General features: G+C 44.9%; 1 protein-coding gene across 2 annotated transcripts in view; it reads left to right on the forward strand.

Moving 5' to 3' along the window:
- C7PHXorf58 (chromosome 7p CXorf58 homolog) overlaps positions 1-16,502 on the forward strand; it is a 439,812-nt gene that overhangs the window by 140,510 nt on the left and 282,800 nt on the right. For both annotated transcript variants that reach the window (XM_069637280.1, XM_069637281.1), the window contains exon 4: positions 8,132-8,226. In XM_069637280.1, the coding sequence (XP_069493381.1) occupies positions 8,132-8,226 (95 nt within the window). The remainder of the gene's footprint in view (positions 1-8,131; positions 8,227-16,502) is intronic.

Consider the following 16,502-nt stretch of genomic DNA (forward strand, 5'->3'; position numbering starts at 1 on the left):
CTTCACAAGACAGCTAAAAAGAGCTACATTTGATGAATACCTAGGCCTAGATGTTATAGAAGATTAGCTTTTCCCAGAATTTAATAACAGTTGTTACGCAGACATGCGCTCAGTGGGCAAAAAAGAGGGGTGATGGGTGGTGCTTTATTTGTTCCTCGATACCAACCTGCGGGGGTGGCCAGGGGCAAGGTACTAATGCCACAAGAGATTCAGCTCTTGGAGGCCCAATGTCTGGCCCATCTAACATTATGCAGGCTGTGAAGCACTTTCCAAGCACAGAGTGTTGTAAGGAAGGCATGGTATCAAAGTAAAACAGGCACAAGTGATCCCAATTCAAGGGTGTTTATTAACCTGTAAAATGGGTGAGATAAACGCCTAATCTAAACCTAAATCTAAGATGGGAGCAAGCTACAACCATCAAATAATAAGAATACCATCCAAGTGGAATCTAGTCAAATAAAATGGGCCTATACTAAGAAAACTGATTGCCAATCACTGCTATGCTACAAAATATTATGGGATAATGTTCACAAGAAAATAAAGAAGTGTTCACAAAATGATAAGTGAGGATATTCTGACCAGGGTCTCCATTCCCCATGTTTTTAGCACGGGACAAGGCGGGACTCTTCAGCCCAGCACACTCCTGGGCTTCTCCAGCACAAGGTTACAGTTCCTTTTCTCAATATCAGGGCCTACTGTGTCCAAGTCTCTTTCATGCAAAGTCTCTTGCTTTAGAGGGCCTGATATGCTATAAACACCAAAACAAAAGTTCCTTCTACTAATCTTCATGTCAGGCAATTTACTCTTCACCCTTGGATCCCCCGCAGCCGAGCTCCAATCGTTCTCTCAACGTTGGCCTCCCTCAGTCCGGCTCAGACCACCAACTCACTGTGGACATCCCTCAGTTGGGTTCACGTTTGCCAAAATAACACTGTTCACTTCTGCAACATGCCAAGGACATTCGACTGTACAAGGGGTTTGGCTTGACCCTTGTATGACCACTTCGATTTCTCAGTTCAACACATTCTCCTTGCTCAGGAGCGGGGCATCCGTCAGAGTCCTTTGATTGAACGCCCACGTGGTGACAGACCACTCTAACTGATACCTCTTCTGCTTACAAAAGACATTTGTGCTTTAGTCTTCTTTCTTCATACAATGTTGTTCTTCACAACCTTGAGCCCAACACAGTCCGATCAATTATCTGTTCTTTCCGACTCACCGGCTGGCCCGAACTCTGTTGGCGTCTCCTGCCTCTGGAGTCAAGGACGGTACCACAATGGCAACCGCTTCTCCCTCCCCTTGCTATTAGTGCAGTGCAGGTGGGTTCCATGTACCGCTGACATCCTTCGCACCATTCGCCAGCTTCAATTCCCGGTCTTGTGTTTCCCTTGTCCGAGGCTCTGCAGGTCTGGGTTGAAAAGGGCAAGGGCAATTCCCTTCTCATCGTCCTTTCACATCTCGCCGCCTTTCTCCGTTTGAACTGCCGTCCTGGAATAGCTGCTTCCTCGTGCATTTGGCCTTGCTCAGAGTGTGCGTTCATGCTCTGCCTTTTTATCCCTATGGAGAAAGGGAAGGGAAGGGAAGTCAGGTGTGTGTAATTCTCCGTAATTGCCTGACTCTGCCTTACCCTTGTGTTGAGACATGTCAGGTATGCAGCTCTGTTAGTCCATCGTCTTTCATGGTAATCGGTCAGTGAGAAAGTATTTGTGTCAAGAAGGGGTGGGGGTTGAGTTTCTAGATACCCGACGGGGTAGCATGAGGAAAAGTGTCATAAGGAAGGGGGTACCATGTCTCACCTTTCGGTGTCCCACTTCCGCTCTCCAAAGACCCCTCACCCAGGTGATTCTCCTGCACTGGTCCACTCCCAGGAACTGGATCCAATAGCGATGGCTTTGTCCTGGCCACCTGGATGACGGATGCCCGGGGACTAGCGAGTGAGACATCTTCAGGTTTCTCACAGTGTACAACTTGTGATAATGGACGCATTCGGCTTGACCTGGGGAAGGTGAAGGGGCAAGATGGCAAAAGGACAGGACTAAGAACCTCATGTCATGGCCATTTTGGAGCCAGGCCACCTATTTGTGCCAAATGCGGTAACCACGGTTTACCTGGTAGGAAAGGGTTAAAATTATACGAAAAAGATAAGCTGCCATCAGCCCTGTCCAAGGCACATCTGCACTTCTCCTAAAAAAATCCTTCGAGAGTAACTAGGGCCTTTAGAAATGACAGGAAGACCCAAGTGCACTGTACTGTAAGGTACTTTGTGCACTTGCAACATGTTGCAGAAACGTTGCAACATTGATAAGGACTAAGGGAAACATACTCTCCAAGTACTGACTGTCTTTAAGGGCATGTCAATTTCCCCATAAGAACTGAGCGAAAAGCCCAGGGGGGAGTACAGCAGACGGCTGTGCTCCTCTGGTAAAGCCAGACTATGGTGTTTAAACAAAGCAAAAAGTTGGGCTGTACACAACTGGAGGGAAAATTACACATGAAATGGAAATCTTTCCTAACGGTGTATCTTTGAAAAATAGAAAAACAATGCTATGGCAGTCAAAACTCCACACAGGGTAGCTATAGTTGGAGAAAAGATCAAACGGTATTTTATTCACAATGAGATAGAAGAGTATCATGGGAAACAATATGGGAAGCCTTCAAAGCAGTTATTAGGGGGCATATGATCGCGTTGAAAGCTAGGAGAGATAAACAAAGAAAACAATGGGAATGAGAACTAGAAGGAAAACTACGGGAGATCCAGGGAGAAATGACCAGGAATCCTAGAAATAAATTAAAAAGATCAATGAGACACGTCCAGGGACAATTAGAAGCCAGAGTGGGCAGAGAAAGGACTTCTATATCTAAAACAATGGTACTATGTGAAAGCTAATAAAGTGGACAGACATCTAGCTAGACAATTGCGGAATAAACAACGCACACAAACTATTTTCAAAATGCAAAACAATCAGGGACTGGTATAGATAAGAAATGATGACATCTTTAGAGAATATTACCATGCCCTATATACATCCGACAACCCATCAGAACAGGATCAGGAAGAATATTTGTTTAGGTTATCACTACAACAGATATCCAGAGAAGCAAAGTTTATTTTAGAAAAAGAAATTGGGGAAGAAGAGGTCAAAAAAGAAATATTAGAATTATCATTAAACAAAGCCACAGGTCCTTACGGATTCACAGTGATCTTTTATAGGAAATGTAATGATATCTTGGCCCTTGACTATTTAACACATTCAGAAACAAAGGAAATATCACCCCATCTATGAATGAGGCCAAATTCCTTGTTTTCCATCCACCGGGTTGTCGGGTAAGAATTGATGCAGTCACACTGTGTGAGACTAAACGACACTTATCTACTTGGTATTAGGTAACCAACCTTTCTGTATAGGTCTGTACTGCACAAGTTGGTAGTGTGACTGAGCAGCCAGGCCTATCTCAAGAGGGGTAAATGTGAGCTGTAGCAATGAAATTCGCCAATACAAGTAACCAAGTAACACTTACACTCAATGTTTGTTATAAATAGCTATGTATTTAATGAACATTAACATCCAGTTTTAAATAAGCATTAGTTAAAAAGGCAATTTGTGTAACAATGTAAATATACTTTAAAAATACTTTTCAGAATCTGAACAAGTGTGTGGATAATCTTTGGATATGCTTCATACATAATTCCTACAGCCGGGTGTGACTTCAATCACAAGGACATTTATGTATCACACTAGTTATACTTGGCAGATTCAGAGGTTGCAGAAAGGAAAGGTTTAAGGAAGGAAAAGGTTAAACAGGTTCTCAGTATATGTGAGGACAACTAAATCTTCCATTTAAATCTAGACCAGCCTTTCACAGCAATAACAGTCTAAAACAAAAGTGATCACCTATGAGGGACAGCAATATCAAAGTCAATGGGCTACAAGAGTCTGCAGAGAGCCAGGACAGCAAAAGTCAATTTGAAACAGTCTTTGGAGCTGAGGCACTTCTTACATAAAAAGTCTTGTACAAAGTTAGAGAGATTGTAGAAATCACTTATAGGGTCACAAGCTGTTAAGCCTGTGGAAGGAGAGTTGGGATCAACTCTAAAGGTAAGCCAATGCGATTCCCAACTGAGAAAAGCACAGCTAAAAGACAGTGAGGTAAGTACCCCAAGTGTAAACAGTACCTCTGATTAGAAGAGAGTGGTCCAGCTGGATTCTGTCCTGTTGCAGCGATGCAGACTCTGGGTTCCTGAGCCTCAGTTGTGGGGACAAAAGGGAGGGCGTCTGGAGGGCTCCTGTGGCAGCACTTTGGAGGTTGTCAACAGCTATGGGCTCTTTTCGGTTCAGCGGCACTTTGCGGTTTTATCACTTAGTAAACATCACTGTTGCAGATCTCTGATACCGGTTGGGTTTCCTTCGCTCTTTGGGTCCTGCACTCTGGTGAGGGGACTCGAGCTCTGGTCTTTCTGCTTTTGGAGAGTCCTTAGGAGACTGCTGGAGCTTCTGGATGGATTTCAAACGTTGCACTTAGCTATGGATTTCTCGACCCCTGGCACCCGATTCTTGCAGTCGCAAAGAAGTACAGGAGTTCGTCTCAGGGTTAGTTGGTCCCACTAACCCAAAGGAAGAAGTCGTCCCTTCCGGTGCTTCTCTGCCGAATTGAAAAACGAGTTTCAGCACAGCAGCAGGGCTTCACTGGGCAATGCAAAGGTCCAGGAGGATGCCGCAAGCTTTGTTCACGGTTTCTTTGTCTAGTATTTCTCCCAGTGGTCGACTCTGCCTCTAGTCCCAAAACCCTCACCTTTTAACCAGGTTCCTTCCATTCATGCACAGCCTAGGCTATCAATTATACAGCAGGGTGGCTGTAGTGAAAGGACAGCCAGCCAATCGGGACTGGTTGCATTCATGCACTCCTAGAGTCAAAGGACATGGGAGCTTCAGAACCTCCCTCAGATCCTGCTTTTCCAGACACACTGGAGCGAGAGGCAGGCTTCAAGGTTGAAGCCCGCCAAAGGCAAAATGAAAAAAGTGCTCAAACCTGGCTCAACGCACAGAGTTAAATGCAAGAAAGACCTCACAAACAGAAAATGGCGAAAAAAGAAGACCGGGCCATTTTGACAAAAATGGTCACCCATTGGTGTTGTACTGAAGCTGATTATTCAGCCTCCGGTAGAAAAGCACAACGGTAGGAAAATTAAACCACTGCCACCAGCCATTTAAAGTAGTGAGGGTAACATAAAAAATGTTACTTGAGAATGTAGACTAAGGGGCTACTAGCTAAACCCCAACACTCCACATAAGGTGGTGTGCGCTGGACCTACAAAGAGAAAAGGTAAGTAAAGTCAGTTTCACTTTACTAATCTTGGGAGCAGTAGTTCACACAAGACAAGGTATTTAAACCTTATGAGAAATCTAAAGGATTTCTCTGACACTGCACTGAAGGTGCTGTATGTCATCATACAAAAAGTAGATGCCTATGTTTCTCAGACTCCAAAAACAGAGGAAACGCATGATCCAAATTAGGTCAAAACGCATGAGAGAGGGAGAAAATGGTTTCGCTCACTCTAGGGTTAAAATGAAAAAAGTCATGAAGTCCAGAAAAAGAGCTAGTCTCTAAGGTTGAAGGGAGTTAGCACAGAAATTAGAATTCTCCCCGACAAGGGTAAAGACCCGATTCTCCCTGGGTCCTATCGGCCGATATCACTAATCAACCTAGATGCTAAATTATATACCAAAATTCTAGCAAATGGACTCATTCACTTTCTCCCCAAACTAATGGGCTACGATCAATCAGGCTTCACACCCTCAAGACAAACGTTCAATAACACACGTAGAATTGCCCATCTAATAGAAATAATCAGGATATCCCAAAACCCTGCAATAGTAGTTTCACTATATGCAGAAAAGTTTCGATAGGGTTGAAAGGTCGCTTTTGTTTCGCATTCTAGAACACATGGGTTTTGGGGAGAAATGTATTCAAGTGGTGCAAGCCAATTACAAAACCCTGGGAATCCGCATTTCCTTGAATGGAATAGTAACAGATAAAAGTGATTTTGGAACGGTGCACTAAACAAGGCTGCTCGTTATCTCCGTTGCTCTATGCAGTTTACTTCGAGCCTCTATTAGTCCAAATTCGGGACACCGATCAGATTCAAGGAATAGAAATGGCGGGAGAACCGCATAATGTTGTAGCATATGCGGATGACATGCTGATAGAATTGACGGACTCAGATCAATCAGTCCTGGGGTTCATTAAGGAATTTGAGATTTACTGCAGGATTTTGGGCTTAAATATCAATAAACGTAAATCAGAAGTCTTAAATTTCTCTGAAGATCATGAAGTGATTGAAAGACTGACCACAAAAATGCAATTAAAACTATCATGAAAGGGTATTAAATATCTAGGCACAACCTTTACTAAAAAGATGGGGCAACTCTACAGGGCAAACTACCCAGAGCTATTCGAAAAAAATTCAACAAAATCTGGCAAAATGGAACCCTTCACGGTATCATGGTGGGGGAGGTTGACCTCGATAAAAATGGTTGTCTTACCAAAAGTATTACATTATTTCCAGGCTTGCCAATTAGAGTTGCAAAGAAATTTTGTAAAGCCCTCAATAAAGCAATTTCATTGTATATTTGGAAAAAAGACCCCCCAGAATAGCAATGACTAGGCTAACGGCTCCAAAAAACAAGGGGCATGGCTCTTCCACATTTTTATAAATATTACGAGGCAGCACAGATTCATGTCATGAGAGAATGGTCAGCGTAAGGCCAACATAAGATCTGGGTTAGACAGGAGAGAGCGGTAGCGGGATCACCCCTCCAAGGATTGATGTGGCAACAAACGACAGACAACCTAATCTTAAAATAAGTGAAGTAATGGGAGCTGGGATGGATGTTATGGGACACGGTAGCAGGAAGAGGGGCACTAACGGTGAAGCCAACTCCATTCTATCCGATGTGTGGCAACCCAGATTTTCAGCCAGGGATGGAAGAAGGGGCATGCAAGAAACGGGAGCTTGTTGTATAGAGATACACGATATGTTACAGGGAAAAAATATTAGGTAATTTGAGGGATGTGTAAAAGATCTTGGACTGACAGGAAAAGGTAGGTTTACATATCAGCAATTGAAAGATTGGCTGATCTCCCCAACCATTAAACAAGCAGCAGCAAGAAAACTAACACCATTTGAAACATATATAACGTCCCACTCTGGGTCAAAGAATATTGTCTCTAATTTCTATAGATTCTTGAACCAACAGGAGGAGGAGATTCAATGGAACTATATGAAAAAAATGGGAAGTAACTCTGGGGGTGACAATATCAAAGAATCATTGGGAATGCCTGTGGGGAGGGGGGGCAATCCCAAAATTAACACGTGCCGTACAGGTAAGAGAAATGTGGATCAAGACCCTCTCACAATGCACTACACCCCAGAGAGGATACATGTAATGTTTCCACAGGTATCAGGTCGATGCTGGAGAGGTTGCAAGGTAGTGGGGAACTAGAAACGCATATGGAGGGAATGCCTGGTGTTAGACATTTTGGGACGGGGTGAAAGCTCAAATGCAAGAGATGTTTCAGGGGATGGGACAACTGGAGGAAATGGTATGGTTATGTGGTATGTGGGATCCAAGTCGAAAGTCCTAATTAAAACACAAACGGGGGTTCATGATTTTATTAATGGTGGCATGGCTGGTGATTGCACAAAAATGGACACAACAAACACCCCCCACTCAACAAGACTGTTTGCAGAAAGTGTGGTCTTTTGTATCAATGTAATGGGTGACAAACGCGATCCAGGGAGACTGAGAGATTCAAAAAGGAGTGAGGGCCAGTATTGAGCTACCTACAATGTGACTACATGGTTCAATGGTGTCTACATAAGATTTGAATATTGGACATTGTGGGATGCTGAGATCAAGACATTTATATAGAAAATGAAACTATACTTCTGGTTTAGGGCGGCGGGGAGAATAATGGGAGGGGATTTTGTTTGTTAAAAGGTTTTGATGATGTACTTCAACAGGAAAATCAGTAAAAACATTAAAAAATGTGTAGGGGAAAGTAAGTTCTCTAGCCCTTGTTTCATGCAAATGTAGAAATGCCATTACTCAGTCTTATGTATTTGTTGCAGGAGAGCTGTGCGAGTCATGCAATTCTGAAAACAGTAAGTCCTTCCGAGGCTGCACTTCTGAGAGATCCCAGCGTACAGCACAAAGTCAGATTCAGGTAGCACCGCCCAGATGTTTCCCATTAAATAGCCAAATATTGGTGATTTATATTTTTTGCTAATTTCTTTGTGCATATTTTAGCAGAACAAAAGTGTGGAAATCTAGCCCTCAACGTGTTCCTCCGAGGATAGGTCCGCTTCAAGCACCCTCTAGCTCTTAAATATTCGCTAATAGTTGGAGTTCTTCAGACAAGTTTTCACATTTAAGGTGGAGCCGCAAATGTACGAAATTGATACCCTGTGTGATGAATCTGAGGGCATCCTCACTTCTTTCCCCCAACATATCCTCCTCCCAGGTGGCCAGGGAAAGATCGTTGCTGTCGGATCCTGACCCGGATATGAGTGGTAGGATCACCTGGGTGGAGGAGACTTGGCGAGTGGGGATGAGGCGCCCTGGTGTGAGACACAGTATCCCCCATTTCCCTTTTCTAATGAAGACAATGTCCCCCAGGCCTTTGTAGGTTTTTACCGATCCATTCCCTATCTTTTGCATGACTTATCTCCCAATCAACGCCACTTTGGTACTGGGACGAGGAAGATGCACACCAGAGCGATACATCACACACACGAATGCCACGTTCATACGGGGACGAGGAAGATGCAGCAAAGACTGACGACTATTGAACTCGCTCTGCGCAGTCTAGTTGTCGAGTGCCTAATCCAGCTGGCAGGATGTTTAACGGCCAGTGCCTGAAGCAAGGGAGGGACGTGAAGGAGCAGAGAGGGTCGTGGGGAAGCGAGACCTGGAGAAGTCCAGAGAAGCCGGAGAGGGGAGACTCACAAACACAAAAAAAACCTCACAAGTGCTGGGAGGGCTGGGGCATACCGACACGGGGGTCAAGGAGATATTTGTTATCTAATGATAAGCGGATAAAGCAAAGGGACTGTAAATATGTGAACTCCCTCGTTTACAGCAATGAACTGTGATGAAACCTGAGGAGCATAATACCAGTGAATGGAATGAGCTATAATCTGTCATGAAAGCAAGGCTAATAAGTAAAGCCAAGTAATCGAGCATAAGTGAATGCATTGCCAAGAGCCAAGCAGATATTGGTACAAATTACTGAGAGAAATGAATCGTTGAAGAAACCTGTATGTAACCTGAAGTAAACCTGTATGCAAGAGAAACCTGGCGAAAGGGTTATGGAGATTGTAATCAGAAAAACTGAAACAGTGAATTTGTTTCCTAGCAGGAGAATGTACTGGGAAGCTTATGTTGGTCCTTGCAAGTGAAAGCAACTATGTCAGTGAATGGTGATTAAAACAATAAAGCTTCAAGGGCAAGTGAAAGGAATATGTTGAGCCTTATTGTGAGACCGGAACTTTGGCAAAATACCTATGGAACTGATGCAAGGTAAGGTGTTGCAGGACCTGTAACAGGTGGACCGTGCGGTCTGACAACTGCGCCTAAACCAAATACACAAAGGTAAATCCACTTTGCGATGAAATAAAGGAAAACCTGTACGCATTGAAACTAAGGAGCTGAACTTTTTGAACTTGTGAAAGGTAACCAAACTGAAGAGCTGGGAAGTGTCCCAAGGAATGGTGTTATTTTGAAACATTGATTATTCTAAAGAATTGTATTTTTTTGGGAACTTCAATAGGCTTGAAAGCTTGGGGAAGGGAACCCTTCTTTTACTGGGGAAGGGAAAACCCTTTGAGCTGGAAGAAGCTCTGTTAGGAAAGATTTCTTAATTGTGGGTAATTTTCCTTCCATGTGGCAACCCCTAAACTTTTTGCTGTTGTTTTCACCATGATCTAGACTTTGCCAGAGAAGTGCAGCCTTCTGCCGCACTCCTCTGGGCTTTCGCTCCATTCTTACGGGGAAACTGACATGCCCTTAAGACAGTCAGTACCGGGAAACGCTGTTTTCCGTAGTTTCTTTATCATGTTGCAGCTTTCGTGCAACATGACACAAGAGGGCACTGTAAGCTAAGTTACTGCTCTCTTGGGTCTCTAGCCTTCTACAGGCCCTAGATACTCTGTTTGGAATGTAAATGATCGGTGCAAGTGAATCACGGACGGGAATGGTGGCAGCGATCGTTTCTTGTGTTTTTGAGCTCCTTTTGGCGTTTTAAGCACGTTTCTCACGCTTAGCCCAAAATGGTGGCCTGGCTCCCAAAATGGCCAGACCACGAGGCTCCTTTGTCCTGTCTGCTGACCGTCTTGCCCCCTTCACCTTCCCCAGGTCGAGCCGACCCGGGGCCTTCCTTATTTGGGCATGTACTTTCCCACGAAACACAGATGCTTTCGCGGGCTTCTACAGGCCTTGTGTGTGCCTCCAGGATGTGGGCTGGGATGTCTGGTCCCAATACACATCCTGGGTGCCAGAGAGTCTAGTGTGGTGTGAATGCCTGGGACCACCGTGGTCCGTGATAGGTCCACTTATGGTGCGAGTGTTTGAGCGGATCTCCCATTGGGTCCCCTCCGTTTTGGCGGGAAGGGAACCGTGGATAAGAGGGGGCTGGAAACGCCACTACCCTGACGATCTCCTGAGTTCTCACGAACAAAGGAATACAGGAGCCAAGTATCCTGCAACCACGAGGCTGAATCGAGGAATCGCTGGTGACCCGCTGAAGGACTGCTCCTCTGCACTGCTGTCGCTTTGTGAAACCCTTTCTACCTCTGATCTAACCAGAAGGCCTGCACTGGTACTTCGACCCTTGGAATAGCGGGGGCAGCTATTCTCGGCATCTTCACCATCTCCTGCACGTAAGCCTTCGGAAGTGTCTCTGGGCCATCCAGCAGACTGACCAGCCTATCCAGGAGTCTTGCTCTGTAACCGCCGCCAGGTTGTGTTGTATTTCGAGTCCTTGTCACTCTCACACGATTCGTACACTTGGCATTCCCAGGTCTGAAGTGAGTAGTGTACATTGGGCTGAGATACACACGGCCGCTCCGTTGCCCTGCTGTGGTAACAAACTGTGCGGGTTCACTTCGTTTGGGACATCTTTAACTCAACTCTGCTTCTGCAGAATCTACACGATGACGAGACGTCCCCTGCTCCCCTGAAACTGACGCAGAGAAGCCTGGGTCTGCTTGCATCGAGGACCGGTGAGTAGCATAGCTAGGAACTGGTTGCCCTCCTGCAGGAGCCCATAGCTTTTCCCTGCTGTGTCAAACAGCACGCCTTTCCGTACTCGCGCTCTGCCCACAGTGGAGGCTGCGCTTGAGTCGCGGAACTATGTTCTTAATTTGTGCACCAAACTGAACTGCCTGATTCCCTCAAAGAGACTCCCCTTTTTGCCCGTTGGCACCAGCGTGTGCAGGTACTTATGAGCACAAGGCTCCACTCTTCGTAGGGCTTGGACTTCCTTTTAGTTAGGTGTCTCTGAAGGCGGACTGTGTCTAATCATTATTTCGCACTGCCTGTTTTCCTCCCCTTTATAGGTGGACTACACATTTCGTGCATCTAAAGCATCTAACGCTTTAGACTTGTTTGTATTTGTATATATATTGTATTGGTTTGGTATGTGTTGGTTTACTAGAGTTTTATTGTGATTTTCTCGCTACTGTCATTGTTGCAAAGGTCTTGGAATAAATGTGTATATATTTTTAATATAACACCTGTTTGGAGTAATTTGTAAGTGTCCTTGCTTTGTGTGCTCATTGCGGGCTTTCAGTCACCCTCACCCCTCTTGAGACCTAGTCTTGACCGCCGCGATCGCTACCCTGATTGGTCTGGCTTGTCCAGAGGTTACCCTGTTCCAAGTAATTAGGTTGGCCTTCTGAACCCCTGCGCCTCCAGGACAGAGTTCAGAAATCCGTCTTAACAAGCTCTGAACTTTCATTTGACCAATTTGATGCTGACATCCCTACACTTTTTATGCAATTAGATGAGGGCAAGTATAGGTTTTGGACACTGACGTTTGCTTTGGACTTCCTGACAGACTATCATTAGTTTTATTTATGTATTGAAATCCCACCTCAGCATAGGGCAAGTTAATCAGTTTTCCAACCCTCTATTTTAGTTAATAAAAGTGTGTACTGCAAATCTTTTTCAGTTGTCTGTCTACTTCATGATGCCTCCACATCTGTATGAACTGATAGGTTTTCAGCTTCAGCACAAGTTGCTTCTGTTTCCTGTAGTCACAAAAGCCCACCTGACCAGAGGATAAAGGCCATATTGAGCCCCCGTCAAAAATAAAGAATAGTGTCTCAGTACCACTGGCAGGGGGGGGGGGCTAGTAATATTTTCTGGCCCCTTGGGCCGTGGTGCGAGCCCACAAAACAATGTCTGCAACTTCCAGAACAAGTAAACTCAATACAACCTCCCTCCCGCACATTGTTAAGGATATATAGTAGAACTTGTTGGCATTACCTTTCTTCGTATACTACATATCTTTCTGTTATGTTTGTGGTTTTGTTGAGACCGGGACCCCAGGAAATTCTCCCACATACCAAACTTAGTAAAAATGATTTCACCAGGATAATATCGGTCAAATGGGAAAGCTGGGATTTGAGCCCAGGTTTCATCGTGTCCAGTTTGCAATTTGACAGTAGGCTACATCTCCTCCGACCCCATGTTTAGTTTTAGACCAATGTAAAGAGGTGAAAAAGTTGGAGAGCCATTGCTGAACCAGGTGGCCTGGTTTTGCTCTCAAAGTGCCAAGCATGAGCTGACACAGCAAAAGACCCATACCTTGCTTCCTGCCTCCCCAGCCCACAACACAAAACCCATACAGGCACCCTGTCTACTCAGTCTGCCTTCCCACCAGTAGACTTTATATATATGGATAACATTCTGCCGGTACACAGAGTGGAAAGTATCCTCTGTGGAACCCCAGCCAGCCCCCATCCACTTCTCCTATCCACTGCATGGTCCTCTGACCTCACAGCAAGAAGGTCACCACCTTTATTACCAGCTCGACTGGCCCTGCAGCTGCTCCGTGGATGGAGCGACATGATTGGACAACCATCCTTTCAATCGCGAAGCCCACATTTTGCCGGCAGGTGGTCCCGGCCTGTGCCGAAAGCCGGTGTCTAAGGTCTCCAGCTACAGTCTCTGTCGGTCTCCACCGGATAAGCTAGTAAGTCATTTCCCACTCCTAATGGCTCGTATCTGCCATCACACTTCCAGAAGGTAAGCCAGGCCACCTCCTTGCCGGATACGCCCTGGGTAGCCATCTCCATGTATTACCCTCATCTGCATTGCTAATGGAAATAGTCTGTTTGCTGCCCTCTATCACCACCCTCTTATTTCCTCTCACCCGATTGCCATGATATCCCCTATGCCTCAGCCATGACCAATTACTAGACTCTGACTTATTCCCACATTGAAGCCCTCCCCTACTGTGTCCGTTGTGGTCGTAAAGCTGACTGGGATATAACTGTTTACTGATTTTGAACCTTAACACCAATGCCTGCGAAGCTGCGGCAGCCCCTTGGTATGCTGGATGTGGCCGCGCCAGCTAGTGCTGCTTTTCTGACCTTTTTCACTATTCACCGACTAGCACTTTTAACCGACCCTAAGCATCTGAGATCGTCACTACTCCCTTCTTGCCTGAGGTGTTTTACTTCACGCAGCGGTATATCCTTTCGCTCTCTGCAGGAGGGTTGTTGGTCGCCACCTGGTGTAATCCTGCGTGCAACCTGCTAATTATGACTGTGCAGCCTTGCTGCCACGTAATCCTAACGTATTCCAATTTTTACTGATTGACCTATGCAGCCTTTGCTGCTCATGTAAATCCAATTTAATGTATCTTTACCTGCAACCCGCCTACTATGACTGCGTCACACCTGCTATATTGCGATCTTACCTTTAACCTGCCATTCATGACTTGCGCAGCACTGCTGCGTTGGTACGTGCTTACATACATGATGTTGCCCGCCGTAACATAAGGCGAGGCTCTGTCCAGATTGTTTTTTTAAGAACCACCGGTATGTCGTAACCTGTATCCGTGACCTTGTACTTAGAATGTCACTTCGCACTTACTGTGACTAGCGCTGTGATGCCTGAGGGTTTGATGCGATGCTATAAATGCAAAAATAAATAAATACAATTCTAATTATTTATAGATTAGTGCTATAAACCCATATGAATCAGCTTTTCTCTACAGATGGGTAAGGCAAATAAGACATACTGATAAAAAGTGACTTTCTCAGAATCACATAATGGGCCTCATCATGAGTTTGGCGGTAACTCTTAAATCCGGCGGTCGAGCTGTTACTGCCAGATTTAAGGGTCCGCCAAATCCGGGCTTCGGCTGATTTCCCTCAGCTCTTACCTGGGGGAAATCTGCTGAAATTTCGCGCTCATACCGCCGGCGGTAAGAGCGCAAAATTTCCCCATTGAGCCCAATGGGGAATGGGGCATTCCCGAATGGGATCAATGGGAATGGGGATTTCCCATTCCGCCAAACCCGTGATCCGGCACCAATAGCGCCGGCGGGTTTGGCGGTAGGGCAGATAACGCCAGCGCTAATAGTGCCGGCGTTACTGCCCAACTCGTGATGAGGCCCAATGTATGAAGTGTCGAATGTGAGTATTGGAGTCCTGTCTTTCTGGTTCCACAGTTTCCAATTTAGAGAGCAGGGGAGACTTCATCTTCTATTCCGTCTTCAAAATTAGAAACAAAAAAACACTTTCTGCAAAGTTTTTTTTCAAGGGGTAATCTAGCACACTGGTCAATACATCTAACTTTCAAAACACCAATGTATGTGCAAGATGCAAACCTATTAATCGTCTGTATCCCAAGGCAAATACATCTAAGAGTACACACAATTGTACAAACTAAAATTATAATTGTAATCTTAGTCTGTACAATTGCATGTACGTTAAAAGCACCAAGTCACATGGTAAAGCAACCTGAAAAATATAAGAAGTCTTAATTTGTTCATAAGGCAAGTATACATCACTTTGTCAGAAAAAAGAAAGGAGGCGAGCCATAACCACAATCTGGTGCAGTGGCATGCTGGTCACGCACAGATCTCAGCAACAGTCAATCAACCGGCTTACCTTTCCACATGTGTACCTCTGTCTCACCCTATTTTCTTTACCCATCACCCTCCGGTGTCATTACCTTGTACCACATTCTCATTGCCCCCTGTTCCTTACAATTCATTTTCAGACCTCTGTTCCCCTTTTTTTCCATCCTTTAACACTTAACTAATCCCTTTTGCTCACCCTTCATACGCCCCCTCCCTTTTCCTTATCGCTCAGTCCCCACACATTTGTCCTGACTCGGATGTAGACAGTAGACCACCATTATTTGCCAGCCAACCTCTGCCAGACAGGACAAAAAGCTGTGGTCTGGAGATCTTGCTGGTATTAGTGTCTATGAGGTCTGCACTTTGAAAACGCAGAGCAAAATGGGTGGAGGGTACTTGGCTTTTTTGCACTCCCAAGTTGCGCTCTCTTGGAAAGTCAGCTGCATATTTCAATTCATGGAAGCAGAGGGAACTCCAAGGGGAATCTGCCCAGTATCTGATGAGAGAGCATGATCAACCTGATATATTTAGGTGTTTTCAAGTACAGTTGTGTGTGTTGTGTTTGGGTGTATTTGTGACTGTGCAAAGTATAGGTGGGGAGGATGTATCAACCTGGTATATTTAGGTGTTTTCGAGTAAAGTTGTGTGTGTTGTGTTTGGGTGTATTTGTGACTGTACAAAGTATAGGTGGGGGGATGTATCTATGTGACTTTGTATGTATATGTCTGAATCTTTTGTTGGTCACATAAGTGTTCTGGACAAGACAATGAAAGACGATCACAGAATTGGAAGGCAACGGAAAAATTGGAAAAATGTGGCAAGTACTACCGATTTTACTGTTGATCCAATTCAGGGTTTGCTCGAATACCATTAGCTGTATTTGATCAAATACCATTAGCCGTATACGATCACGGAAATACTCTAGATGTTACATTGTATTCTGTTGCCTTGAATTTGCTTTGAAATGCTGGAAATGCACTGGATAGCCCATATGTTATTCATCACCTGTTGCCTCACATCTTATGAATGCTAATGTGTACTGAATTAGTTGCACCCTGCGGAGCTAGTTATATTTAGCTACGTAACGCCCATCGCTGGCTGAACTAGCCTTGATGATCTTTTTTATCAGCTGCATATATTTCAGAACCAGTGAATCTACTAACCTTGATGTCGTAACAACTTCTTAACTTATACTTGTTTAGCAAACTAATTCTCCTAACCTCACTCCCGGCGATTTGCTGCTAGCCCATATGCCTTGTTCCATGCACAGTTCTGCTACACTTAACCACTGCCAGCTACTTGACAACACTATCTAATTTAGCAGCCTCTACTAGGCCATATGATCT

This window comes from Ambystoma mexicanum, chromosome 7p (genome assembly GCF_040938575.1).
Source record: "Ambystoma mexicanum isolate Mex_15411 chromosome 7p, UKY_AmexF1_1, whole genome shotgun sequence".
In the NCBI taxonomy this organism is placed as follows: Eukaryota; Metazoa; Chordata; class Amphibia; order Caudata; family Ambystomatidae; genus Ambystoma; species Ambystoma mexicanum.